The 23843-nt window shown below is 45.6% G+C and overlaps 1 protein-coding gene across 2 annotated transcripts; it reads left to right on the top strand.

Moving 5' to 3' along the window:
- The first annotated feature begins 4725 nt into the window (after window positions 1–4725).
- FAM60A (family with sequence similarity 60 member A) lies at window positions 4726–23067 on the top strand. 2 transcript variants are annotated; one of them, XM_017804613.1, is made up of 6 exons: window positions 4726–4823; window positions 15132–15279; window positions 16933–17032; window positions 17966–18092; window positions 19521–19671; window positions 20541–23067. In XM_017804613.1, exons 2-6 carry the CDS (start codon window positions 15152–15154, stop codon window positions 20701–20703), a joined length of 669 nt encoding a protein of 222 aa, XP_017660102.1. In that variant the 5' UTR covers window positions 4726–4823; window positions 15132–15151; the 3' UTR covers window positions 20704–23067. The 2 variants fall into 2 exon arrangements, with proteins under 2 accessions (XP_017660102.1, XP_017660101.1); XM_017804612.1 differs by lacking the exon at window positions 4726–4823 and adding an exon at window positions 7845–7862.
- The last annotated feature ends 776 nt before the right edge of the window (window positions 23068–23843 follow it).

A 23843-nucleotide genomic window follows, 5' to 3' on the forward strand; every position in this document is an offset into this window, starting at 1 on the left:
TTTTTTTTTTTTTTTTTTTAGGGTGTGTAGCTTTTTTCCCCCTGAAAAAGGGGAACTTTGTTTTGTCTTCTGGTACTGTAGATTACAAAGTGATGTCACTGAGGACAGACCTTTCCAAAGAAGGAAGGGGTGATGCTTTAGCCTGGAAAGATAGTGCCTCAGGTTGCTTGTTTTTATTTAGCAGAGTTCTGGGTATGAGCCTAGAGCACCTACACCTGTAAGAAAATCCTTCCTGGCAGCTCCCACTAGGAGTCCTGTTGCCCCCCATGCTGAACGTGCTGGCTGCTCCCAGGAGAGGATATCAGGCATCAGGACATGACCTCTTTTCTGAAACATGACAAAAATCAATTTGCTTCCCTAGGTGTTTCCATTTCCAGGCATCCCTATTTACCTGCTTGATTCCTGTTGAGAAAGAGGTCAAGAGAAAAAGCCTGTCACACTGAGGTATTGCTTTCTAGGCACTATGGATGCTGTCCCAGCTACCTACCCTTGCTTTTCATTTTCTCCCAGCCACCTATGTCTGTGTTCAGGGCCATGCAGTGGTAAACAGGGTTAAGGAGATGGATTCACTTGGTCAGGAGTCCTAGGTTCAGTAGGAAACTTCAAAGAGCTAATTCTGTCCCCTAAATGATCTCACCTGAAACCAGGCCTACACAACACTCTCCAAAGGAGTTACTAACTTTCTCTTCCCCAAAGATTACTCTGAAATCATCAGTACAAAATATGGAACTTCTCTCCATGCTGTTGGGAAAGATGGGGCTCTTGATTCAGAGGAGAGATCTCTTTTGGGTTTCCAAACACTTGGTCTCTGTTTTCAGAACTGTCTCAAATGACAGGAGGAGGGGGGATAACTTTCTTGACAGGAAACAGCCTGGCAGGCAGAGAGGACTGATCTTCTTAATGGTGTCTTCAAATCGCCTTAATATAAATCCCCATAGAATAGTCTTACTGGCTTTAATAGGTATGGAAGCAAAGAAATGAGCAGCACTTGAGAAGCTGCATTAAAGGTGTTTAAGCAGTAATAGAAAATGGTCATTTTGCAATAGAATTTGAGCAATTCTTAAGAATTTAAGAGAATTATCTTCCTCCTAAGGAATTTGAAATGTCAATTAAAAATGCTTCAGAAAGCATCTGTTAAGCCCTGATGGATTTCTTAGGCTGGGCTATAAATGATCTGCCTTATTCCTAGGAGTAAACCAGTTCAGGGTCCTGTCTCTCTGAGCCACATAAGTTGAGTACTTCATTCTGGCAGCATGAATATCATAGTATCAATTTCTATTATCATCAAACTTTGCTGTCATTGTTTGTAGCCATCTGTTATTTGGGCTAAAACATAAAACGGGGGGGAAATCACATTTCTTTATTAGCTTGTTTAGTTTAAACTACCAGTTATGGGAGCATTTGCACCTTCAAAAAATTAACATCCTGTTACTCATACGAGCAACTGGTGCAAGTTGGAGCTAAAGAATGGATCTGTCAACGATATCTCCCTCTAAAATTGTACTTCTTGGCAAAATCTTATTTACAACTCTAAGTCAATCATCACTTTTTTTTTTCTTTTTTCTGAAAGAACTCCTGGTAATTTTTTCAAAATCCTTCGGCCAGGCATATAGCCAATAAAGCAAATTTTCAGATTACTGAAGTTATAAAAAATATTTTACAGTGAAATCTCAAAGCAGGAACAGCTGCCTGGGTTTGATCTTGACAGCTGCTCTTCTCCTCACAACAAGCAGCCTATTTGTGTTTACTTATTCATTAATATTGAAAAATAACACAATAGGATCAGATGTCCTTGCTGGCAAATGCCCTACTTTTCCTCTATGTTAGCACCTCTGCCTCGGCATTGATGATACATGTATGTTTTATCTTTAAAACCCCCTCATGTTTAGCTTTATTATGACACCATTTAAATAATTTAGCTTCCTAGATAAAATAATTAAGAGCCCATGCAGGAAAGGTACCAGTTTAACTGGAACACAGAACGGTCCCATTAGTTTTCCAGAGACCACACACATTCTTAAAGTAAATATTTTTTAGAACTGATCTAGATGAGAATAAATTCCCTGGACTAAAGCTCATATTCCAGGTCACCTGGGATCTCCATAAAATCCCATATTCCTCCTTTATACCATGTTTTGAGTGGAAAGACAAATGCTTAATTTTTTAAAGCAGAGCCTTGTCAAATGAGGCTTTACCTATAGTGTAAAGGTGCACATGTGGTTTCTGCATTTTCCAAATAAAACTCCCTAGGCTTGGAGTTTAATAGTCCCAAGTTTGGAGCTATTTTTCATCACCCTCTATCCACACAGGAAGGTCAGACAAGGTGTCCCTCTGATGGTGTGAGGAGCACAAGTGGCCTGCTCAAGGGCAAGGGGCTAGAGGGACCTTGGTGAAAGTTCATTAGCTATTTAAGTGCCTTTTATTTATTTGCAAGCCAGCTACCAGCCAAAAATGAGAACTCAACCCACTGTTGAGTTATAGGGCAGCCCTGAAATGTCCCCAGCAAACACTTCAAGGAGACTGGAGATGTTTCAGAAATGAAGGGTTTGACCATGTTTTTCGTCTATCTGTTGCCATTTGGCCTTCTGTGGACAGAAGCTGTTGCCATTTGGCCTTCTGTGGACAGGGGCGGCCGTGCTGCTCACAGGCCGGAGCAACACGGTGTTGGGAAACTCAGATCTTCCCCAGGTTTCAGCAACAACTGTGTTCATGAAAGTCAGAGTGTAAGGGCATAAAGCTGTGAAATAAATATCCGAGCAGTTGTCCTGACCCTGGTTTGCTTGCAGTCAGAGCCCACCCTGAGGTGTTCCATGGATGTTCAGCAGGGTGATGACAAGGGCAGCAATTGATTGGCAGTGAGAGATCAGTTTTGTTCCACTGGGTGCTGAAAGGCAGCTTGATACCTACGAGAATTCTCCTTGAAAATGCCGTTTCATCCTCATTTGGGGATTTAAATGCCATACTAGATGGCACTGGACTAAAAGGAATGTCACTAAGGGGCCCTGAGAAGTATGGAGAACAAAAAAATGGGGAAACAATGAGAGAAAATCTGGGAGAATCACTCCCTCAAACCAAAAAGAAAGAAGCAGATAAACCCAGACATGTTATGTGCAAACAAAAGTTGTCAAAAGCACTGGAAGAGTTCCCTAGACTAGTTGAAACCAGGAAAATTATAGATGTATTTTGAGAAAATATTCAGCATTTGCTACACAAGTTGAATGTGATTTGTTGTAGCTGTGTCTGGAAGGAAGCACTGATACCAAAGGCAGCACACTGTTATCATTCAAAAAAGCCAAAAAAAACCCAAACAAAAATTCACATAGTAACCTGGAGACTTCCCTGGGAGACATCTTCTCATGCTGTGTGCCCAAACTGTCTGGTTTCGCAGCATGGAGGAAGGAGATGGTGTAGAATTACCAGGTATTTACACACAAGTGGAGAAGATGTGAGATGCTCAGACGAAGGTAAGGAAAAGTGGCCTGTCCTGCTCTCCTGAAAATTCCTGGAGGTTAGCTAGTGCTGCTGCTGGAAGAAGAATCGTTTCAGCAGTTTGTGAGTTGCTAAATCTCTGCCTAAATCAGGATTAGACTGATAAGGTCACTCGCAGGATAAAAGAAAGAAATTGTTATAGAAATATAGAAATGGCATTATTTTAGTATTTTAGAGTATTCAGCAACAACTGCACACTGTGGCTGAGCTGCTGTTCATTCAGTAGGAAAGTTTTAAACACTTTGAAAGAAGGCATTCCATCTTCGGGCTTGATTTGAGTGTCAGCCGGGAAGGAGTAGCTTGCAACTTTATTGCAGTTATCGGCTGTAATGGTGCTAAGTCATAACTCCTTAGGTGTTACCCTGTATATCACATGCTAATCCGTCTGACACAGTTTTTAAAGGAAACCTATTTCAACACAGCCCGCCCGCCGTCTCCTGAAGCAGCTCTTCCAAAATCGCACAAAAGAGCGTGAACCGATTTTTTTTTTTTTCTAATTCGCTCATTCTGACGCCGCGGGAAAAAATTACATAAGGCGCCGATGACGACTTTTAAAGCGCTTTAAAAAAAAATGAACCCATCGCGGAAAAAAAAAAATAAAATTAAAAAAACCCCAAACCTCTCAAGATCAGAAAAAAAATAAAAACAACAACAACAACAGAAACCAAACCAAAACAAAAATCAAACAAAACCAAAAAACAATCAAACAACAACAAAAAATAAACCCAAAAAAACCAACAAAACACAGCTGTCCTTCTTTCTCCCGGGGGCCGTGACGCTCCGCCCGAGGGGTTCAGGGCCGGTGTCCCCCCTCTGCGGAGAGGCGCCGACGGCCGCTCCATGCTGCGGGGACGGGACGCGCCGCGCTCGGGGGAGCGGCGTCTCACGGCGGCGGTGGCGGCGGTGCCGTGTTGTGTTGGTGTTGTTGTGCAGTGTTGTACCGTGCTGTTTCGCGGGATGCAGCGCTCCGGGGCCGCGGGAGGGGCGGGAGGCAGGTGCGGGGGGGGGAGGGGGGAAGGGGGCGTGAAGTCACCTCCGCCCGTCCCCGCGGGCCCCGCCCCCTCCCGCGCTTCCCGCGCGGCCCTTTCTCCCTTAAAAGGACAACGGGGCGCGCGCAGCCGGAGGGGGCTCGATTGAGCACAATGGGGCCGTGGGAACGGCGCCTGCGCAGAGCGGCGAGGGGGCGGGGCGGCCAGGGGGGAGTGGGCGGGAGGGGTGGGGGGGGCTCGCGCGCGCGCCCGCGCCCGGCGGCAGAGCGCGGGGAGCCGGGAGCGCGCGCAGCGGCGGGAGCGCCGCGCACCGCACGGGTGTGTGTTGGTGGGCGCAGCGCGGCGGTGAGTGACTGCTTTCCCTTGGCTCCTTGGTGGGGAGGGAGGGAGGAAAAGTACAGGCGAGAGCGGACGGCGGGTTTAAACTTTGGGGTTTTGGGGGGTTTATTTTTCGTTGTTGTTGGGATTTCTTTTTTTTTTTTTTTTAAATCCAACAGCCGGTGGTTTCTGTTCCACACAAGTTTTACTGTCCCGGAGCGTGTCTGCAGTTTCTGCAGCGGCAAAAAGACTTTGCCGCCTTGAAACTGTTTGACACGCGTGGCTTCTGCGCGCGGCGTTTCTCCCCTTTCTTTTTTATCTATTAGTGGAGTTTTAAATGAGGTGCGGGCGGGGAGAAACGCCCCCCGCATTGTTGCAGACCCATCCAGATAACTCTGACTTGTCCTCCCCATCCCAAAGTACAGTTAAAGCCTTTAGGGGGAACGAGTAGCCGGTTTCCTGCGATTTAACTTCGAAAGCGGTCCCAAGATGCGGTGCGGGTGGGGAAAAGTGGGCTGCCTGGCGATGACGGGCTGCACGGCGCCTTTCCCGGGCCGCGGCTGCCCATCCTCGCCACGCGGACGGCGTGTCCCCGCCGGCCGTGCCTGCCCGGTGCGGAGCGGGTGCCGCAGGTGCGGCCCCGGGTGCGCCCCGCAGCGCACACCTGTAGCGCCGGCGAGCACAACTTGGTGCCAGCGGCGCGCTGGAGGGGAGGGGGTGCCCGCCATCCCTCCCTCTCTCCCTCAGCGTGTTTCACGGCGGGGAGAGGCGGCAGCTGCTTTTCTGTTATCGCTACTACTCGCGGAGGGGTCGGAGTGTGTGCATGCCCCGAGACGGGGCAAAACGCGTGTCCGTGGGCTGGTATGCGACACGTGCTGTCGGTCGCACAGGTCGCGGCGTGGGGCCTCTCCCCCTCCTGCCCCCGGCCCGGTGCGCGGCGTTGCCGGCATGGGGAGGACGGTGTGGCGGGCGGCGATGGCGTCCTGCCGTTCCCGCAGCCCAGCGCCGCTGCAAGTCGCTCCGGTCCCCGCCGGCGTGTGCCTGTGCCCGGCGCCAACAAGTTTTAACTCCCGGCTCCGGGAGGCGTTTGTGCGGAGCGGGAGCGGGGCGGGCGGCGTGCCCCCGGCGCGGCACGTAGGCAGCGCCCGGCTGCAGGGAAAACAAAGGGCTCGCATGTGCTGCGGGCGGCGCGGCTCCCGGCGCGCCGGGGGACAGCGCTCGGCCGGGGCAGGGGGGGGGAGCTCGGCCCAGGCATGTGGGGGGCGTAGGTTGGGGTGATACTTGTTCCGCGCGGGATAGCGTTTTTTAGGGGGCTGGCTGCCGGTTTTTGGAGGAGTTTGGAAGGGCGGTGAAACTTTGGATGCGCCCGCGCTCCCCGTGTCACCGCCGCGCCGCGCGCACGGCGCCGGGGCGGGCGGGGGAGCCCCGCCGGCCGCCCCGGGGCTGCCGCGGGGTCGGGGGTCCGGGGGAGGGTCCGTGCGGCCCCCGCCGCGGCGTGACCGCGTTGCTGGGAGGTCTGCGACGGCCCTTTGAAGCGAAACTGTTGCCATGTTTGAATTACGTCAGGGCCGAGCCATGAGGAACCGGCGCGGGGCGGAGGGGGGGAGGTGGACGGGACCGGAGAGGGGGGCGGTGGCCGTCACCTCGCCGGGACGGGGGTCCCGGTGCTCGGCGGTGCGGCTGGATCCGCGCTTCCCGCCGCTCCTCCCGGTGCCGGATGGGGCGCCTGCACCGAGACCGCGTGGTGGGGCGGCGTTTGCAGCGCGGGGGCCGCCTCGGAGCGCCCACCTTCGCGCTCGGGGCTTTCCTCCCCGGCGCGCCGCCTTCCCCTTCCTGCGCTCTTCTCGTTTATTTTTAATTTTTATTCGTCTTTCGGCGGGTTGAACGCTTGGCAGCCCCGCGGAGGGAGGGAGGGAGGGGAGGCGCGGCCACCCCCGTGTGCGCTCCCCTGGCTCCACCTGACCGGCGGGGCCGCCCGCGAAAGTAGGTCGTTCGCCCCGGGGGGGTCTTTGTTCCCTCTCCGGCCCTGGCCCCAGCCCCGCCGGCGGTAACGGGGGGGAGCGGGGCCGTGCCCGGGGCCGGCGCTTTCCTCGCGCCACGCGGTGCCCGGCGGGAGCGGCGCGACCGGGCTCTGCCTTTTCGGGCATCTCTTACTCGCTATTGTTTTGTTTTTGTTTCAAACTTGCGGTGTTTTGCGCCGGGGAAGTGCTGCCAGTCGCGCTCTCCCTTTCGTGAGGTAAAAGTTGCCGACTCCTCTCGTACATCCATATCGTGAAGGGGATTTAAAGGGACCTGCCAAACCTGTTGTTTACTCGGGCCGTCCCTTAACGCAGCGAGCTGGGCTGAATCCCGCCTGCCCCGGGGCTCCCCCAGTGGCTCTTTCCTGGCGGGAACGGCCCCGGTTCGTACTATAAAGAGCCTTGTCTGCTGACGGCCTGTCCTTCCGACCCAAGTTATTTAATAATCATTACAATTGCAAAAAAGTTTGGAGCTGCGCTGTGGCTGTGCAGGCAGCTGGCGCAGGATGCTGTCCCCCAACCTGGCGCTGTGCGCCTGGAACACGTGTGTCTCTGGGCTCAAGGCCGGGCTCTGCCACCATCCCCTCGTGGCTGGGGAGTGGGGAGGAGAAGGCCCAGCGTCCTGAATTGAGCCCAGAACTGCAATAGCATTGCACTTGGGGTGGAGACCGAGTAACGTGCTTGAGCGCGACCAGTGATGCTCTTTTTCATTTTGAGTTTTAATTCGGCGCTTAGGAAGGTGGCAGTTTGATGGCCATGGAGACAACTCTTGAGCTCATTGATAAGGCACGCCAGGAGAGCAGTGCTTCCTCAGCAAACTCCTTCACTACTATGTGTGTACTTACAGAGGTGAGACAGTTTCTGTCAGCCATGTGCTGGCTGTGTGCACCCCTTTCCAGTCTGGACACAAGACAGGTTTCACTGTGTAGTTTACAGCTTTTTTAAATAAAGAGAACAAGATGGCACAAACTCTGCACCATAGGGACAGACAGTGAACTGGAAACCTTTCTGCTGACACCAGTGGACACTGACCTCCTTTGGCACGCAGGTAAATTCTAGGTTTCTTGGGATCTGTGGTATGTGGTAAAGAATCAGCAAGTAGCAAGTCGGAATTTTCAAACACACCCACAGGCATGCAGCATCCAGCTCCCACTGAAAGTAGGTGGGATTGAGTGCCAGTGCCTCTGGGAAAAATTCCTCCTCACTTCATTCTCTAAAAGAAGCTAATTGCCTTTGTGATTAGTCTTCCTTTAAGAAGAAAATATCACTGACTTCTTAGTAGAAAACGTTAAAAGAGATGATAAATTCACAGATGTTAAAAATAAAGTTAAAACTGTAATGGTTTGTTGTCTTACTCGTGCTGAACAGCTCTTTCTCTGTTACCAAACTCTGTTTTGCATTGATTCTTAACCCCTGATGCTTTGTACCTCTTCCTTAACGAGATGAACAACATACACAAGTTTCTACTTGACAATCGGCTTCACACTTGCACCCCTTGTAGCACTTACATTTTAACACAAAAAAGAAGCCAGGGAACTGGGGCTTGAAAATTGAGTGGTTATGCAGAATGCATGAGCAGGACTCCATTTCACAACTTAAGCCTTTGCCATTTTAGAATGTGCTCAGTCCAAAGTCCAAGTGGAATTATCAGTAATATTACTTAACGAAATGAAAATGTATCCTTTTTTAATGAAGTCACTTCAGCTGTTCTGCCAAATAATTACTACACCTTCTGTTCAAATCCCCGTCTAGGTATGTTACCCTCTTTAAAAACAAACAAACAAACAAACAACCCCAGCCAAAAAACACAAACCAGAACTGTTCAGTGTCTCATGATCACAAGTGCCTGTGATGCTTTTTCAGTAGCAGGTGATTGCAAACAGCATCATAACAGCTGTGGTGACTGCTTTCAGATAAGCATCGCAGACTGAACTCCAGCGCTTGTTTGAGAACATCCCAGGTTCTCCTTGTTGGGCTCGTGCTCAGACTGAGCATGATGTTAGTTATGCAACAGGGAGCAGGGGGAGTCATCTTTCAAGATGGAATGTCTGCAGGTGGGGCAGGTTAGGGTTTTTTTTTTTCTTTTTAACCCCTATGCAAATCTTACTGATTACTGTTTTCATGCTTTGGCCTATCTCTTCTGCAGGACTAACCACATGACAGTTTAGAGGAACACCCAAGTGACTTAGCCCTTCAATTTTGTAGTTTAAGTGGGCTAGGAATTTACTTCCCAGTGAAGATCAACAGGTAACTAGGCTCCTTTGTGACTTAATTGCTTCTGAAAACTTAACTCAGAACAGCTTGTGACCCAGCCAGGATGCTGTGAATGCTCAAACACGGGAAAGAAATGTCCAATTTGATTTTTGGTACGTGGTTAGTATTTGCTGCCAGTTGCATCTGGTGTGCTAAGATTTTACTGCAGCTCTGAGCACACGACAGTAGCTGTGGACAACTACCAGCAAAAGAGTGAGTTACTTATTTTGGCAGAGAAAAGATTCCTGAAATGTAGTTTTGAGTTTTGCTGGTTTTGCTCAGCACATCAAGTGACAACTCCACAGCATGCTGTTATATTCAGATGTGTCCTAGGCTGTAATGGCCAAATACAGCTTTCCTCCAAGTAAAGTTGTTTTGGGTGGAGAGAGGAAGGGAAGGGGAAGGAAAATCTGAGGATATAGGAGGCCAGAAGAGTGTACAGTATGCACAATTCTAGGTTATGGGTGTTGGAAACTAGTCACTCTGTTTTGAGCTATTAAGGACAGATGACTGAGTAAAAGAAATGTTGCTGCAGATAATGAAATTGCATTTTCAGATTACCCCAATTAGATTGGTCTTTTATGTCCTTGGAGCATTCCGGCTTTGTGCACGTTAAAGTGGTTTTTGGGGGGTCCAATTTTAACTTCTGTTCCAAGGGGTTTTTTTGCAGCGTGTAAACTCATGGTGGAGGTATGTTTATGTTGAGTCTCTGATATAGATCAGCTCCTCTGTTGATGTACAGTTTTCTGTCCTACAGTTGATTTTCAGTGGAGGTATTGCAGTTTATTTCAGCAGAGGGACAGGCCCAAGAATTTATTGCGAGAAACAACTCTGCTCCTGGCGCCTTAGACAGCTCTGGAAGCATTTTTCGTGTGTGTGCATGTGCCTGGGTGTATGTACTTGCAGATGCAAAAGGCAGAGCATGTATATTCTTTCTATATTAAGGCATCTGTTTCCTTCCCTTTAAAAGAAAAAAAAAATCATACCATTTTGGCTGTGTTTCTTAGTTCCAATGAAATGCTATAGAGACAACAATTGTGAGATTTTTACTGACGGGAACCGGCTGCATCAACATATGTAGGCTAGATCGTATTTTTTTGTAGACCAACTTGAGGGAGGCTGTGCCAAGGCTGTTTTGTACACATAAAGGCAAATCAAATTGTTCTCCTCTTCTCTGTCAATGTACTGGCAGTTTTGGATTGTACGAAGGGTGAATGATCCGGGGTCAGAATGAAGAAATAGGAAGAGAGGAAGGTATTGAGTAGTTGGACTGGCATCCCTCTGCTCTCCCATAACTCCAGGGAATGTTTCTCTTTCATCTTTGCAAGAAGCAGGTGAGCACATTCATTCCAGCTGGCCTGATAATTGAGTTACAAAGGGAGACATGCCTGCCTTCTAGGAATTCCATCCTTTCTGTTATAAAAGGTTTTCATTCTTCTTGGGTGATCAGAAAGAATGCAGAAGGAATCTGGAAAAGCAAAGGGAAGTGTCTCAGCTTTCTTTAAAATCTAAGAGTTCAGAAGTTCTTCCATAAATTGAAAACTTAATGAGCATCTAAAGCCTCCTTCTAATTTAGATGATCAAATTAAATTTTGCAAAGAAAACTAAACACTAAATTCTAGTCCTGACAGGCAACAAAAGCATGAAACTATTTTCACACATGTAGTGATGCATGCTGCTTTGTACCAACCTTTCACAAAGGTAATAAGCAGGGTGTGGGGATTCTTTTATTTCCCACTTACTTTATTGTTCTCTTCCTAACTCCAGATTTTTTTGCAAGACAAGTTTCTGGTTTTGATGCTGCTTTTCCAAAAGTGAGAGGGTAGAATAATGGAGAGAGGTTTTTCCTGGAGTCTTTTCTGAATCCATTCAAGTTGCTAAAGCAGTTGTGTAAAGCAGAACTTGAGGGAGTAGGAACTTCTGCAGGGAGAAGCTGCAGAGGGGGAGACCAGGGAGGAGGAAGAGGAGAAACACTTTTCCCCTGACTTGGGGGAATACAGCTTCCCTGCTAATGCAGGTAAATCTCCATTTCTGTAGAATGACAGATACACTCCGCTGAGATTTCTGATTCGTTGCTGGTGAGCTGTCCCTTTCGCTTCTGCGCAAGTGCTGATTTAAAAAATGTCATATATATTTTAATAACATGCTTAAATTTGGCAAATAATAACAAGCTTAAGTAACATTAATAATGTGCTTAGATTTGGCAAAATTATGTTGTGTAATTCTTTCTAATTTCTATGCAAGTTACTTATTCCTACTTGCCATCTTTTTATCTGTCCCAGATTTCACATGGTTAAAATACCACAGCTAAGATTCAGGTGTTAGGGTAGCTGGCAGTCTAACTCCCTGGTTCTAATTTGAGATCTAAATTGCAAAGCTTTCAAGTTAAAACCTTTCAAAGGGCACAGTCGTATGTACTTCTAAGTGCATATTAGCTATTAAGCTCTCCAGCTGACAGAATATTTAGTGTATAATGGTCAAATGGCAACTGTTTAGGATTAAATGTGTGACTGAACTGACGCCTTCCATTTATAACTGCACTTCAATGCAGTTGTCAGAGAAATCTGTTTAACTTGTGGTTTTGCTACTAGCTCTTCCCCATTCAGGCATGATGTATGGTAATACTGTTGCTGACCATTCATCAAGTGGGAAACAGATGGCACTAGTTTCCTTTCTATTGAAGGATGGTGTTGAAAGGCTGCTCCTCTGAGAATGGCAGCAATGATGCAAAACAAAATATTTTCAGAATATGTGTTTGATGCCAGGCTTTGCCAGAACATTAATACATCTTGTTCTACTGTGGTGTAAATACCAGCTGGTGACAGAGATCATCTTATCAGCGTCTGGATTTCTGAAAGAATCTGGGTTAGAAAGTAAATCACATTGTTGATGTTGATACGAGTTCTGTGCTTGCCATGCAGCAGTCAAGATGTACTTGCTGCGTAAGTTTTGCAGCTTTGATGAACCTTGTGTCTGCAATCAGTCTTGGACTTTCTAAATAAAAGTATCAGACCATGGATTTAACATTGGGGTGGTCAAACAATATCTAAAATTGCTGTTTGGAAGTTGAAAATTCCCAGGTGAGTATGCTGTTGGATCTCCAGAGGCTTGTTAAAGTGTTCGTAATAGAGTGTCTCTTGGAGAAGCACATCAGATGCTAAGAAACAAAATACATACTTGTGAGTGTTTGCCTAGACACTCTGTTGTGTATTTGCCTTCACAGGGCAGGGATACTGACCTGATTGGGTTGTGCTTTAGTTTGCTACATGTCCCTGAAAACACACCCAGCAGAACCTGAGGGTAGTAACCATCCCTCAGCAAGCCCATTCAGCGGGTCGTGGACTGCATGCCTGCTGCCACCCGCACTGGATACTGTACCTGCTCACGGCTTCCAGGCCACTGCTGTGCTAGTGCAGGGAGTGGTGTATCTTCTAAAAAGCCTGGCAGAGTTTGGGGAGGCTTTGCTGGGTATTTGCACAAGTCATCTTTGGGAGAACGTAGCCCTAGGTGAGCATGGTGCAAATGTGAAGAAAGGAATACAGCACCTCAAGCCTGTGGTAGACAGCATGAGGTGGGATGGGGGGAAGGAGACACCTATCCCCTCCATCTCTCTCCTAAGCATGGAGGATCTCCTTGGCATTCAGCTTGCACTAGTCCCTTGCCATTAACAGGCTTTGCAAAAAGTCAAGACAAGCCTTGTGGGGAGTTGACTGATGTCTTTCTAAGTGTTTTTGCAATGGTAATTGCAAGGAGACTCAACCTCAGTGGGCACCAAGTGGTCTTGTGTGTGCTATACTGAAATGTAAACATATACTCACACATATACAACTCTCTCAGCTGGATATGGCTTCCTTAATGGATTTTGTGTAAGAGTATTAACCAAAAATATTGGATACAGTTTTTGCTTTTCTCTTATTCTCAGCAGCTTGGGAAACTGTGTGTTTATTTTGCAGTACTGCTGTGTTCTTGATCTTCCCCTCTGGGGTTGGTGTGGGGGATGTATTTTCACCTCTGTGTGTGAAAGACTGTGCTAGACCTAGGTGGTTTGCTAGCTTTTGCTGTGGTCCCACAAAAATGCACAGGATCTCTTTTCCTTGCACAAAATCTCTCTGTCAGTAAGGTAAGCACAGTGCTACATACAATTGTTTTGTGGAAGCATGTTTTTGACCTCACCTGAACCTGCTTTTCAAATGATTCTATTGCCATAATGATGTGGCAAGTCTTGGCAGTGTAGACTGAAGATTTGAGATTAATGTTCTGTCCCACTGGAAGATATTAGAATTACACTCCTTACCTTCCTGCAGGTGGAAGATTTGGAGACAGATGACTATGCCACATACATTAACCAGTAACCCAGGTTGGGTTGCTGGGACTTAGCAATCCTTGGGACTGGGAAGTGACTGGGACTTCCCTCTCGCTAGACTAGCCCACAAGTGATGGAGATGCTGCTTTCCCAAAAGTCCTGCCTGAGCTACGGGGTCTTTCAGTAGCATTTGTGGGAAGGCCAGTTAGTTTTCTGATAGTTTCTACGAAAATATAATGACTTGGTCTTTTGTTAAGGGAAGAGGGGGAAATGTGTTATTTGCAGGGCTCCATCCAATTTTAATTTTTTAAAAGCAGAAGTTCTCAGCAGTGGGAACCTGTTCTCATGGAGCTTCCTGCAGCCAGTGGCCTGTCCCCTTCTGAGCAGATAGTGTGTGATAAGCAGCAGGGGTGGCTGCTCACTCCCTGCAGCAGGTGGTTGAGGCAAACCTTGCACCAGGGTCTGTTCAAAAGAGAACTTCTTGGAACAGTCCTTGCCTGTGTTATGAGGCAGAGGCTGTGTGGCCTGTGAGGACTTGCTGTGTGTCCAGGCCCAGCGCCAGAAAAGCACCAACTTTGCTCAGTTGTTGGTTTGGTTTTTTGAAGTGCTGTGGGAACTGTGTTTGCTCTGACAGCTTCTCATGCCGTGTCAGACTGTGCCTTACAGGAATCTGCATTGGGGAGTAGCTGGCACCAGGGGAGAACTTGTTTGGTGGTGGGGACATCATGTGTTGAAAGGGTCTGTGTCGTGGTGACTGCAGTAAATCCACTTGTGAGTAACTTGAAAAGTTTCTGCCTGGAAAACAGCCTCACTGTGTAATACCTGCTCTGATAGCAAATCCTAGCTTAGGAAAAAAATAGGCAGACCTGTGAGAGCAGGATGGCATTTTTGGCCTTCTGTGTTGGTGCTGAGTTTGCAGAGCTGGTGGTGAAAAAATTCCCTGTAATTGGAGTTCCAGTGTTATTGGCAGCAATGTGTTGGTAGGCACATGCTGGGATGTGCCCCAGGGTCCTGCTCCCTGGCCCTTTTCTAGCTAGGTTTGCTTCCCATGGAAAGCAGGGTGGGGAAGGCAGGAGGGCGAGAACGGAGCATGTGCTGACATGGATCTGGGATGTGGCTGGGATGCTCACCCAGGCCTGAGAACAGAGCAGTGCTCCTTGGTCCTGCAGCACAGACATGGCCACTGAGGGCTGGGTGGGACTCCACCCTGCTGTTTTTAGAGTGGCTTTTCAGGTATGTCTGCCCTACAGCCTCGAGGTATGACTGCAGCTCATTTGAAATGACTCCTACTCACTTTCAGCAAGGTTTGGCAGGGCTGTTTCCAACCAACACCGGTGGTGGTGACAGGGTAGTTCCAGTGACCTGGAGTTCAGCTGCCAGCTCCTTATCCAGGGGCTCAGGCAGATTCACATGGCCTGTCCTGCAGCCTGTTTTACCACATACATAGAGCTTTCATTAGCCAAGTCAGCTGCATTCACACCTCTGGGTTGTGCTGTTCTGGATGTGCCCTTAGAGTAGATTTGTGCAGTAAATGAGGTTGTTACAAGTCCTGCTGGGTATTACTTAATATTCCAGCTGTTAATTACATAATTTTTTTAACAAGTGCATTCTAGATGCCTCTGCTCTTCTGAGGCAACATGACATGAAAAAATGGTGCCCCACTCTAGCAGTTTCCCATCTGAATTATAGTTTACCTTTGCCCAGGTTTTTCTTTCGGTATCTACAGTGATAAGTAACACCAGTTTCTCTTTGTTTTCACAGGGTACTGCTGGGAGGAAAAGATGTTTGGCTTTCACAAACCGAAGATGTATCGCAGTATAGAGGGCTGCTGTATTTGCAGAGCTAAGTCTTCCAGTTCCCGTTTCACTGACAGCAAACGTTATGAAAAGGATTTCCAGAATTGTTTTGGGTAAGATTCTTTCTTTAGTCGACGTCGTGGTCAGTTGTGACATTGATCTCCAGGCCTCCAACCTGGTGTGCTGTCCTTCTTGCTCTGTAAGACCGAAAGATTAGGTTAGCAGAGGTGAGTGGTGGGAAAAGGCTGCCTGTGGCTTCCTCACAGCTTTCCTGAGCAGACAAGGAGGGGCTGGATCCTCTGCTGCTGTGTACAGTACCATTTTAGTTTTGGTCTGCTGTCACTGCCTGTAGAGAGCTGTTAATTCCTAACAGCAAAGTTTTGGGCTCATGCCTCACCCAGCTCACAGCACATGCAGGGATTTAAACCCCTCTTAAACTGTGCATTTTTCACTTGTTCCACAGAGGTGTAAATACCTACACAAAATGATGAACTGTACAGGTCCATGGAGGCTCTCTGTGGCTCTGAAGATTCAAGAATGTTAGATAAAACTTGAGGAGAAGTATTTAGAAGTTTCAGCAGTGTTTATGTGAAGTACTTGTTATGGATATTGGTGTCTTTGTTCAAATAGGACATGTCAACCTGTAATTAAAACTTCTCATTGGAAACCCCTTCTAATGGAAAAAATGAGCATCAAGTAATTAGCTTTCAAATTAGGTAATGTTGCTTGAAAGCACTGGTAATAAAACTATAAATATGAGTGATTTCTTGTGCCAATTACTGTGACCTTTTAATTTTTTCTAAATACTTTCAAAGAACTTTGAAATTATGTATAAATATTTCCCTCTTCCCCTCTTTTTCTAGAAACACTACTTTCATGTACAACTTTATAGTGCTTTGTATTTACCAGGGATTTTTGTACATCAGTCTGGTGGTGACAGTTTTCCTTATCATATTTCTTGACTACTGTCCTTGGCAGTCAAAGACTATGTGAAGATACATTGCTTTTTTTTTGGTTGTTGTTAACTGCAGTAAAGCAGCTTGCAGTGTACCAGGGCCATTGGTCTCGTGCTTTCTGTTTGCCAAGGTAAAAATGCAGTCTTAACACTGAGCAAATACCTAAGCCTGCCCCATTCATCTATAAATCTTCAAAGTCTTCCTATTTAAATAGCTGAAAAATTCTACAAGGTTTCCCCTTTATATTTCTTTTAGCATGGATTAGCAGTAGAGATGATTCCTGAAGAAAGCTTGTTAAAGGGAGCGAGTATTGCTGTCATTCCAGTGACTGCTGTTTTTGAAACCTTATCCTGTGCTTAAGTGGGAGTGTGTTAGGTGGTATTTGTTACTCATCCTTGAAACTCTGTGAGAAAGTTAAGACCTGAGTAAGCTGTTCGTGTTTGTTCCCAAATGTACGTTTGAAGAACATGATTATTCCTCCTTCTCCAATCAAACTAACAAGCCCACTGGAACTGTGTGTTGTTTTCTGGTTTTGGGGGGAAAAAAACCCCAGAACCTGAAGGTGACAGGACTGCTGTTTTCAGTGCCCCTCTGGAGGCAGATTTTATTTCTGTGTGGAATAGTGCTTTTTGAAAGTGAGACCTGGTCTTTAAATGGCAATGCTTGAGCACTCCAGATGACTTGTAATGCCCGAAAAACAGAGCTTCAGAACTCCTCTTATTTGTCAATTTTTATGCTGCTTGCTGTTATCAAGTGGGGGTATGCTTTTATTAACTGTAGTTAAGTGATTTTTCCTTTTGTTTTTACCAGGCTCCATGAGGCCCGTTCAGGAGATATTTGCAATGCCTGTGTTCTTTTGGTGAAAAGATGGAAAAAATTACCAGCAGGATCCAAAAAAAACTGGAATCACGTTAGTAATCTATTTCTCTTCATTCCCCAAACCAACTCTAGAAAGAGAGCGGAGGTGCTGGCAAAGATTTGGGGTTTGCTGTTTCCCCCACGCTCTCTCTTCCCACTCTCAGCATCTCTAAATCCTTCCTGGAGTATTTCCTATTATGTGGCTCTTACCTGCCTTCGTTTGGCTTATGTGCAAATGGTGATTAATCAAGCCCGAGATGGAGTCACAGACCGACTTACCTTGTAATTCCTTGTTTTCACAAGCTCATAACTTTGTCCAAAAGTCTCTTGTGACACTCAAAACATTTCAAATTTGGCCTCTATCCAAAACGGGTTGCTTTTTCTTTTTCCAACCAAGTGACTTGCTCCAGCAGCACATAAATCAATGTCATTTAGCCAGATAATTACAATTACTAATATCTCACAGCAATTCCCACTCATATATTCTGGTTTGATACACCTAATTCAATTTGGGCCTAGGGCTGGGAAGATGATCAGGATTCCTTGTGTATGTAATAATCTTTATCCAGGAAGCCTTGATGGTAATGGGAGCCAGAACTATAGCTATCACTACCACTAGCTTTGCTCAGAGGTTAAATTTATGATTAAAAAACCAAAAACTGCAGGGCAAATGCTTGGCAGACACTCCTAACTGTACCTGTATTAGTTTAAACAACTGTTATGGGCTAAACTGAATTTGTCAAAAATGGTAAGTCGGCAAAAGTTGAACTAAATGTGCTTTTAAAACTAGTTTTTGCGTTTCCCTACAGGCTCAGCTTCTTACAACCCAGATTTAAATGAAACATAAGAGTGTCACTGCACAGATCTGCCTTGGATTAACTAAATAGGTTTTGAGCACCTTCAGCTAAGTCAGTATAGGTGCCTTGACTGGGGCAGTATCTGGGCATGATGCAAAAGTGTTAGGCATGCATTTTCTGTGTTCTAGGTGGTAGATGCCAGGGCTGGACCCAGTCTTAAAACAACATTGAAACCAAAGAAAATGAAAACTCTGTCTGGAAGCAGAATAAAGAGCAATCAGATCAGCAAACTGCAAAAGGAATTCAAGCGGCACAGTAAGTGGATCCAGAGAGATTTTGGCAATAAACTTTAGCCTCCCCTCACATAGCTTACAGTTAGCTGGCCAAGTTGAATCACCATCTAGATTTGACTGTACGCTCACACATTTCGGCGCTGCCTGTTTTCACAACCTCTTGTTCTCTTGGACCTTGGAGAGGGGGTGGAATGAGGAGGAAGAACGTGTGGTGCAGAGTGGGCTGCAAGACAGAGGTGGGGAAGTGGCAAGGGGGGAGTGTGGGAGCCTGGCTTGAAAGAGTGGGCAGGTGTAGCTTATGTCCAACACTTAAATGACATGTCTCTAAAAAGAACGTCTTGAGCAAGATCCTCTTTGAAACTGAAGTTGGAAGAGGCTTTCCCCTGCTCTCGGTAATGTGCTATGGCCATTTTTCAGCTCTCTTTTCCCAAGAAGATTTCAATCTTTTTTTTGCATATATGTTTTCAACCCAGGCTTTGTATTTAGCCTAGACTTCCCCTCGCCCACCCCTAATTTAAATTCTTACCATGTTTCCTTATACCTTCCTCTACTGGTCTCAGTGATTTCTTTCCAGTAGAACATGGACTATTCAAATGGATTTGAATTCATAGCTTTCCAACAAAGCCATCTGCCAGTTATATTCTAAATATATGTTGGTCCTTTAGGGTTTTTTTCTAAAGCAAACCTCCTAACTTCTTAACTGTTGCTGACTTGGTCTTCTCTCTCTTTCAATTATCTTACCTGGCTTGAAGGAGAAGTCTCCAAAGAATCAGTAAAGGTCCTGACCCAAAGAGTTTGTATCTCCTCATTCAGTGTGCTGTAGTTAATCTAGTTGTGTTACTGTATCTGCTAGAGATGACAGCTGAAAGGTAGGCGAGTAGACACTCTGTTAAGGTGTGTGTCTGCACAGAGTCCATAGTTTGCAGTCTTGATCCAGCAAAAGCTCAATACTACCTAATGCATGATGAGAATATATATATATATATATATAAATACAAACACACACACATATAATGCATTAGAGAGAAGAGCTTTACAAGACTTTACCTGAACAGGTGAGAAAGAAGATTTACAGTAAGAGAGAAAGGTTACTAGGTATGAAGAGCAGATCCCATTGTCTTGAAGGATCTTCAGTGATTCCAGAGCAGGCCTGCATGGGCTATGTTTGAGAGCCAGGAACTGGAGCCTGATCCTGAACCTTTTTCCAGTCTCTCACGTGCAAGGACCCCCTCCAGTTCCAAGGTCTGCTTTGGAAATGCTGACAGGTCGTCTCTGTACTGAAACCTGCTGGGGGCAACTTAAAAAAATGGGTTGTCATTGTTAGGTTTTTTTTGTTAATTAAAAAAACTGTCTCTCTGTTCCCAGTCTATGTATGACCTTTTACAAGCCAGGAAGGGGCTAAGTCATTGGATGCATGTCCTCATTGTGGCATTTATTCTTTCCCCTGCAGATTCTGATGCCCACAGCACAACTTCGAGTGCCTCCCCGGCTCAGTCGCCCTGTTACAGTAACCAGTCTGACGATGGCTCTGACACAGAGATGAGCGCTGGGTCCAGCAGAACACCAGTGTTCTCCTTTTTAGATCTCACATATTGGAAAAGGTAAAAAGGTGCACTCTGTGCAGGTGGTGACTAATGTCACATGCACACTGCTTGGTTCTGCTTCTTCAGGAGTTTGTTGCTGCTGAACTATTTTTGGTTTAAGGATATAATTTAAGTCACAGAGCATTAGACAATACCTGTCTGTCTTTCTGTGGGAAGAAATGCCATGTACTTGAGACATTTTCCCCTATCTCCTTCTAGTTTCTTAAACACTAATGCAGTTGCTGGAAAATATTTTTACTGGTTTTGGGAGCAACAGATAATATTCCTGTCTGTCATTATCTTTTCTTAAAACTGTGCCCTGTAGATGTTATGTGTTGCCAAATACAAGAGTGTTCTCAGCTTGCCAGCAAACATAGCATTTGATTGGGTTGACCTGTGATGGTATTCATTTGGAAAAAAACAATAAATCTTGGAGTGGGAGGAAAACCACAAGGTTTTCTGGGAGCTGACGAGCTTGTTATCTTTTATTGCATGTTGTGACACAGTAATCCCTTGTTTAGCTAATTGCTCCATTGAAATTGTTGTGACTTTGCTGCCTCCTCTCAAATAATGTTTGCAAGTGCATTGTAGCCAAGGTTAGTTCAGCCCAGATAGTTGTATATCTGAAACTTCTCTGGGAAGCAAAGTGGGAGACTTAGTTTTGCAGAGATATGTTTGGATTTTTTTCTCCATATTTTTGTTTCTTCCCCAAAGCAGTGTTGTGGATTTAGACAAAGACTTGTTTTCTCTTTATGAGCAGCCTTTTTGCCCGTATCCTCTGAGCTGGAGGCTCAGTAGTGTCTGGGGTCAGACTTATTTTTTGCATGTTTGTAAATTCTGTATATTCTAAACACACAAAGTATCTGTCTCCCTGCCATTTCTTCCAGGCAAAAGGTCTGCTGTGGAATTATTTACAAAGGTCGTTTTGGGGAAGTCCTCATAGACACTCATCTCTTCAAACCTTGCTGTAGCAATAAAAAGTCTGCCACTGAAAAGCCAGAACAAGAAGGACCACAGTCTCCAGCAATCTCCACCCAAGAGGAATGGTGACTTCCTTGGATAGCTGCAGAAGGTTACACAGATCCTCTTATTCTCCGGAAAAATACTAGAAAAGTGACTCTTCACTTTGGACACCTGCTATGCTGCCAAAAGACTATTCCCTAGAACTGTTTTGGGTTTTACTGCTACAATTCCACAAACTCTGAAGCCAGTTTGTATCCTTTCAGAAAGACTGTACATAATATTTAAGATGCTATGGAACACTTGGCAAAGCTGAATGCTGCTGCAAGGTTGTCTAATCTTCCCCCCACACTCACTTCACAAGTGAACATGAGGATGGGGGTTTGTATATTAAAGTATATGTAGTTCATGTTTCTGTAATTGAAAGAAGCAGTGGTTGTAAGGTTTTTTTTTTCTTTAAAAGTTGGTTGGTAAACTCCCTTAAATCCCCAAGAAAATATTTCATTCTTAGACATGTATGAGTCAATAAGATGAACTAATACATAGAAATGTTATAAGTCACCTCTCTAGTTATATAAATATATATTTTTAAAGGTGTGGAGATTTCACCCTGTACTACTGACGTAACAAAGACAAATATTTCATCCCTCCCTTGTGACACAGACTGGTAAACTGCAGACATCTCTACTATGAGTGGTAGCTTGCTGAGAAGGCCTCTAACATACAGTCCTCCTCAGAAGAGGTGGGAGAGCTCTCCACTTTAGCCGAGGAGGAACATAGCAAAACGGGAGGTTACTTTGTTTTAAGCCATCAGCAGACACCCTGGGCATGGTGTAGTAACCAGCTGGTGGTGAGAGATGGACCAAGAAACATCCTGATGCCCAAGTTAGGTGTAAGGGATGGCCAAAACTGAGTAACTGCTCTCAGTTGGCCCAGTGCAGCTGCACTGTGACCACAAACAAAACTCCTGCTGATTTTGGGCCTGACATAGAACTAAACCCATTGCTAAGCAAATCAGGCTCTGGTCCAGGGACATAATCTGATTGCAGCCTGGGGTCTGGATTCACAGTTGCTGTTTTGAAACCCTTCCCCTGCAGTGCTTCTCTGTGTTTGGGCTTTGTTTTTTCTGTTTGTTTGTTTAAGCAACTGCCAGATCAACGCTTTTGTGAATACTGAATATGAAAAGTTCTGCTAAGAACGGTGCTGTGCTGAATCAAGGCAGCTCTGTTTGCATTCACGATCAAAAGATAATACTTTCTACATAGATTCCCAGACAAGCTCATGTGCAAACCATTGTGACACTCCTTCAAACTCCCCTTTGCCTGTGGGGTGGAAGCAGCTTCCTGGAAGATCGTGCTGCAGTTTTAGCTCCCAATTGCTTCATGTTCCTTTTATGAAGGTTTAACTTGTGTGAGTTGGGAATTCTGCTTTTTGTTTGTTTGTTTTTTCTGGTTTTGGGGGGGAGGGGGGATTTTTTCTTACCATTACTCTTTTGGGATATCCTACAATGGATTGCTACATGGTGTGATTCTTGGGGCTGTCCTACACAGGGCCAGGAGTTGGAGTTGATGATCCTGATCCTGAGCTGGTCCCTTCCAACTGAGCATATTCTGTGATTCTAAGCTTTCTTTTTTGTGAGAGTCATCAGCATAATACTGTGGTGGGTAGGGTTTAGGACTGGATTTCCATGTAGTCTCCATTCCTGAAATGGGAATACTTAGCAAATGAAAATATAGATAGGGAAAGATACACAGGTTTTAAGAGGAGCGTCTACCTTCAAAGCTTTTTTTTTCTTTCTTTTTTCCTCTCCTTCTGTTGGGTAAACCAACCTCTGGAGAGAAAGAAAATCAGGGGAAACAGGGCTTTGACTTATCACAGCCTTACAGCTTAGAGTTTTCATTAGACTTATTTTGCTCTTCCTAAACTCTGGAGATTCTGAAGGGAGGACAAAGCTCCTTACCTTGCTTTCATCCTCAACCAAATAGAATCATTTGGGTTGGAGAAGACCTAAGATCATCGAGTCCAGCCATAGATATAATGGATACTTGGTTGTATAAAGGCATAATTAGGTTGGTCATGTCCAGTAAGGGCTTGAGCAAGAGTCCTCGCTATTTTTGCAGACACTTGTTTCATGTGAATTTGTGTTTTCAGCATCAGTAATTCTGTACACCTAAGGCTGCAGTATTGGTGGTAGGATGTGCTCTGATACGAATCATCTCTTCTGTATTTATTTATTTATTGCTAGATTTCAACCACCAACTGCTTCCCCTACTCCCTCCCACCTCTTCCATTCCTGGTAGTAATGCAAAATGAACTGTATGTAGTCATGCACTTTGTATTAATGTATTAGAAATCTATGGAACCTGTTTTGTACTTTTATACTGTTCAGACACTTGTAATCCAAACTTTTTTTTACTAGGGTAATGAATAAATTTAGACTTATTTAGAAAATAAGCAACTTCTCCTCTATTTATTTCAAGTCTCTTCTGTTAAATTAGACTTGGTGTTGGAACCAGTCCAGGCACCCCACGTTGAACGAGACCGAGACTTTTTTTTTTTTTTTTTTGAGGTGGGGTGAGGTAATTCTCTTCCTATTTAATTTGGAAAGAAGAGCAGAGCAAAGGAAGGAGATGGTGTTTGTTATGATAGACAGCTGTCTTGGGGCAGAATCCCAGAGCTTTCCCTTGGCTCTGTGTGTGCGTCAGGCATTCCTTCACTGGGAATGGGTGGTGCTGACATTCGGTGTTCGCGGGGAGCTTGCTCTCTTTCTGACTCACCATCATTCATTGAAGGCCAGCTGAAGTAACAGCGTTAAATGGTTGGTGCTGACAGCATTTGGAAACATCCCTTTCCAGATCCAGCGGAGTCGGTGGAAGAGACTGGTGCTCCTCTACTGAAGCCGGAGCCTGGAGTGTTCCTTTCCACAACAGGCGTAGTCAGCTGGATAAGCTTCAGCAGACTGGTGGGAGCAAGGTCTCTGTCTGGTAGGAGCTGTCCGTGAGTATCTGAGTTTAGAAGATAATGGGGAAAACATTTCAACTTAAGTTTGTTGCAAGAGACCATTTTGGACTTTAGTGGAAATGCTGATTTATTCCTGCTGAGACACTGGCTGTTTTCTTATAAATTGAGTTTGATGATATCCAGAGATTCATGTAGAAATCCCTTCAGAGAAAGCTCTGCATAGACTACAAGACCACATGATTTTAGTACAACAGCATCTATTTTTGATA

The sequence above is a fragment of the Lepidothrix coronata genome, unplaced genomic scaffold, assembly GCF_001604755.1.
Source record: "Lepidothrix coronata isolate B3197 unplaced genomic scaffold, Lepidothrix_coronata-1.0 Scaffold10, whole genome shotgun sequence".
NCBI lineage: Eukaryota > Metazoa > Chordata > Aves > Passeriformes > Pipridae > Lepidothrix > Lepidothrix coronata.

Coding starts and splice junctions, on each gene's coding strand:
- FAM60A (XM_017804613.1), top strand. CDS start 15,152: ATGTTTGGCTTTCACAAACCGAAGATGTATCGCAGTATAGAGGGCTGC. Junction 15,280..16,932: donor GATTTCCAGAATTGTTTTGG/GTAAGATTCTTT, acceptor TGTTTTTACCAG/GCTCCATGAGGCCCGTTCAG. Junction 18,093..19,520: donor AAAGGAATTCAAGCGGCACA/GTAAGTGGATCC, acceptor TTTCCCCTGCAG/ATTCTGATGCCCACAGCACA.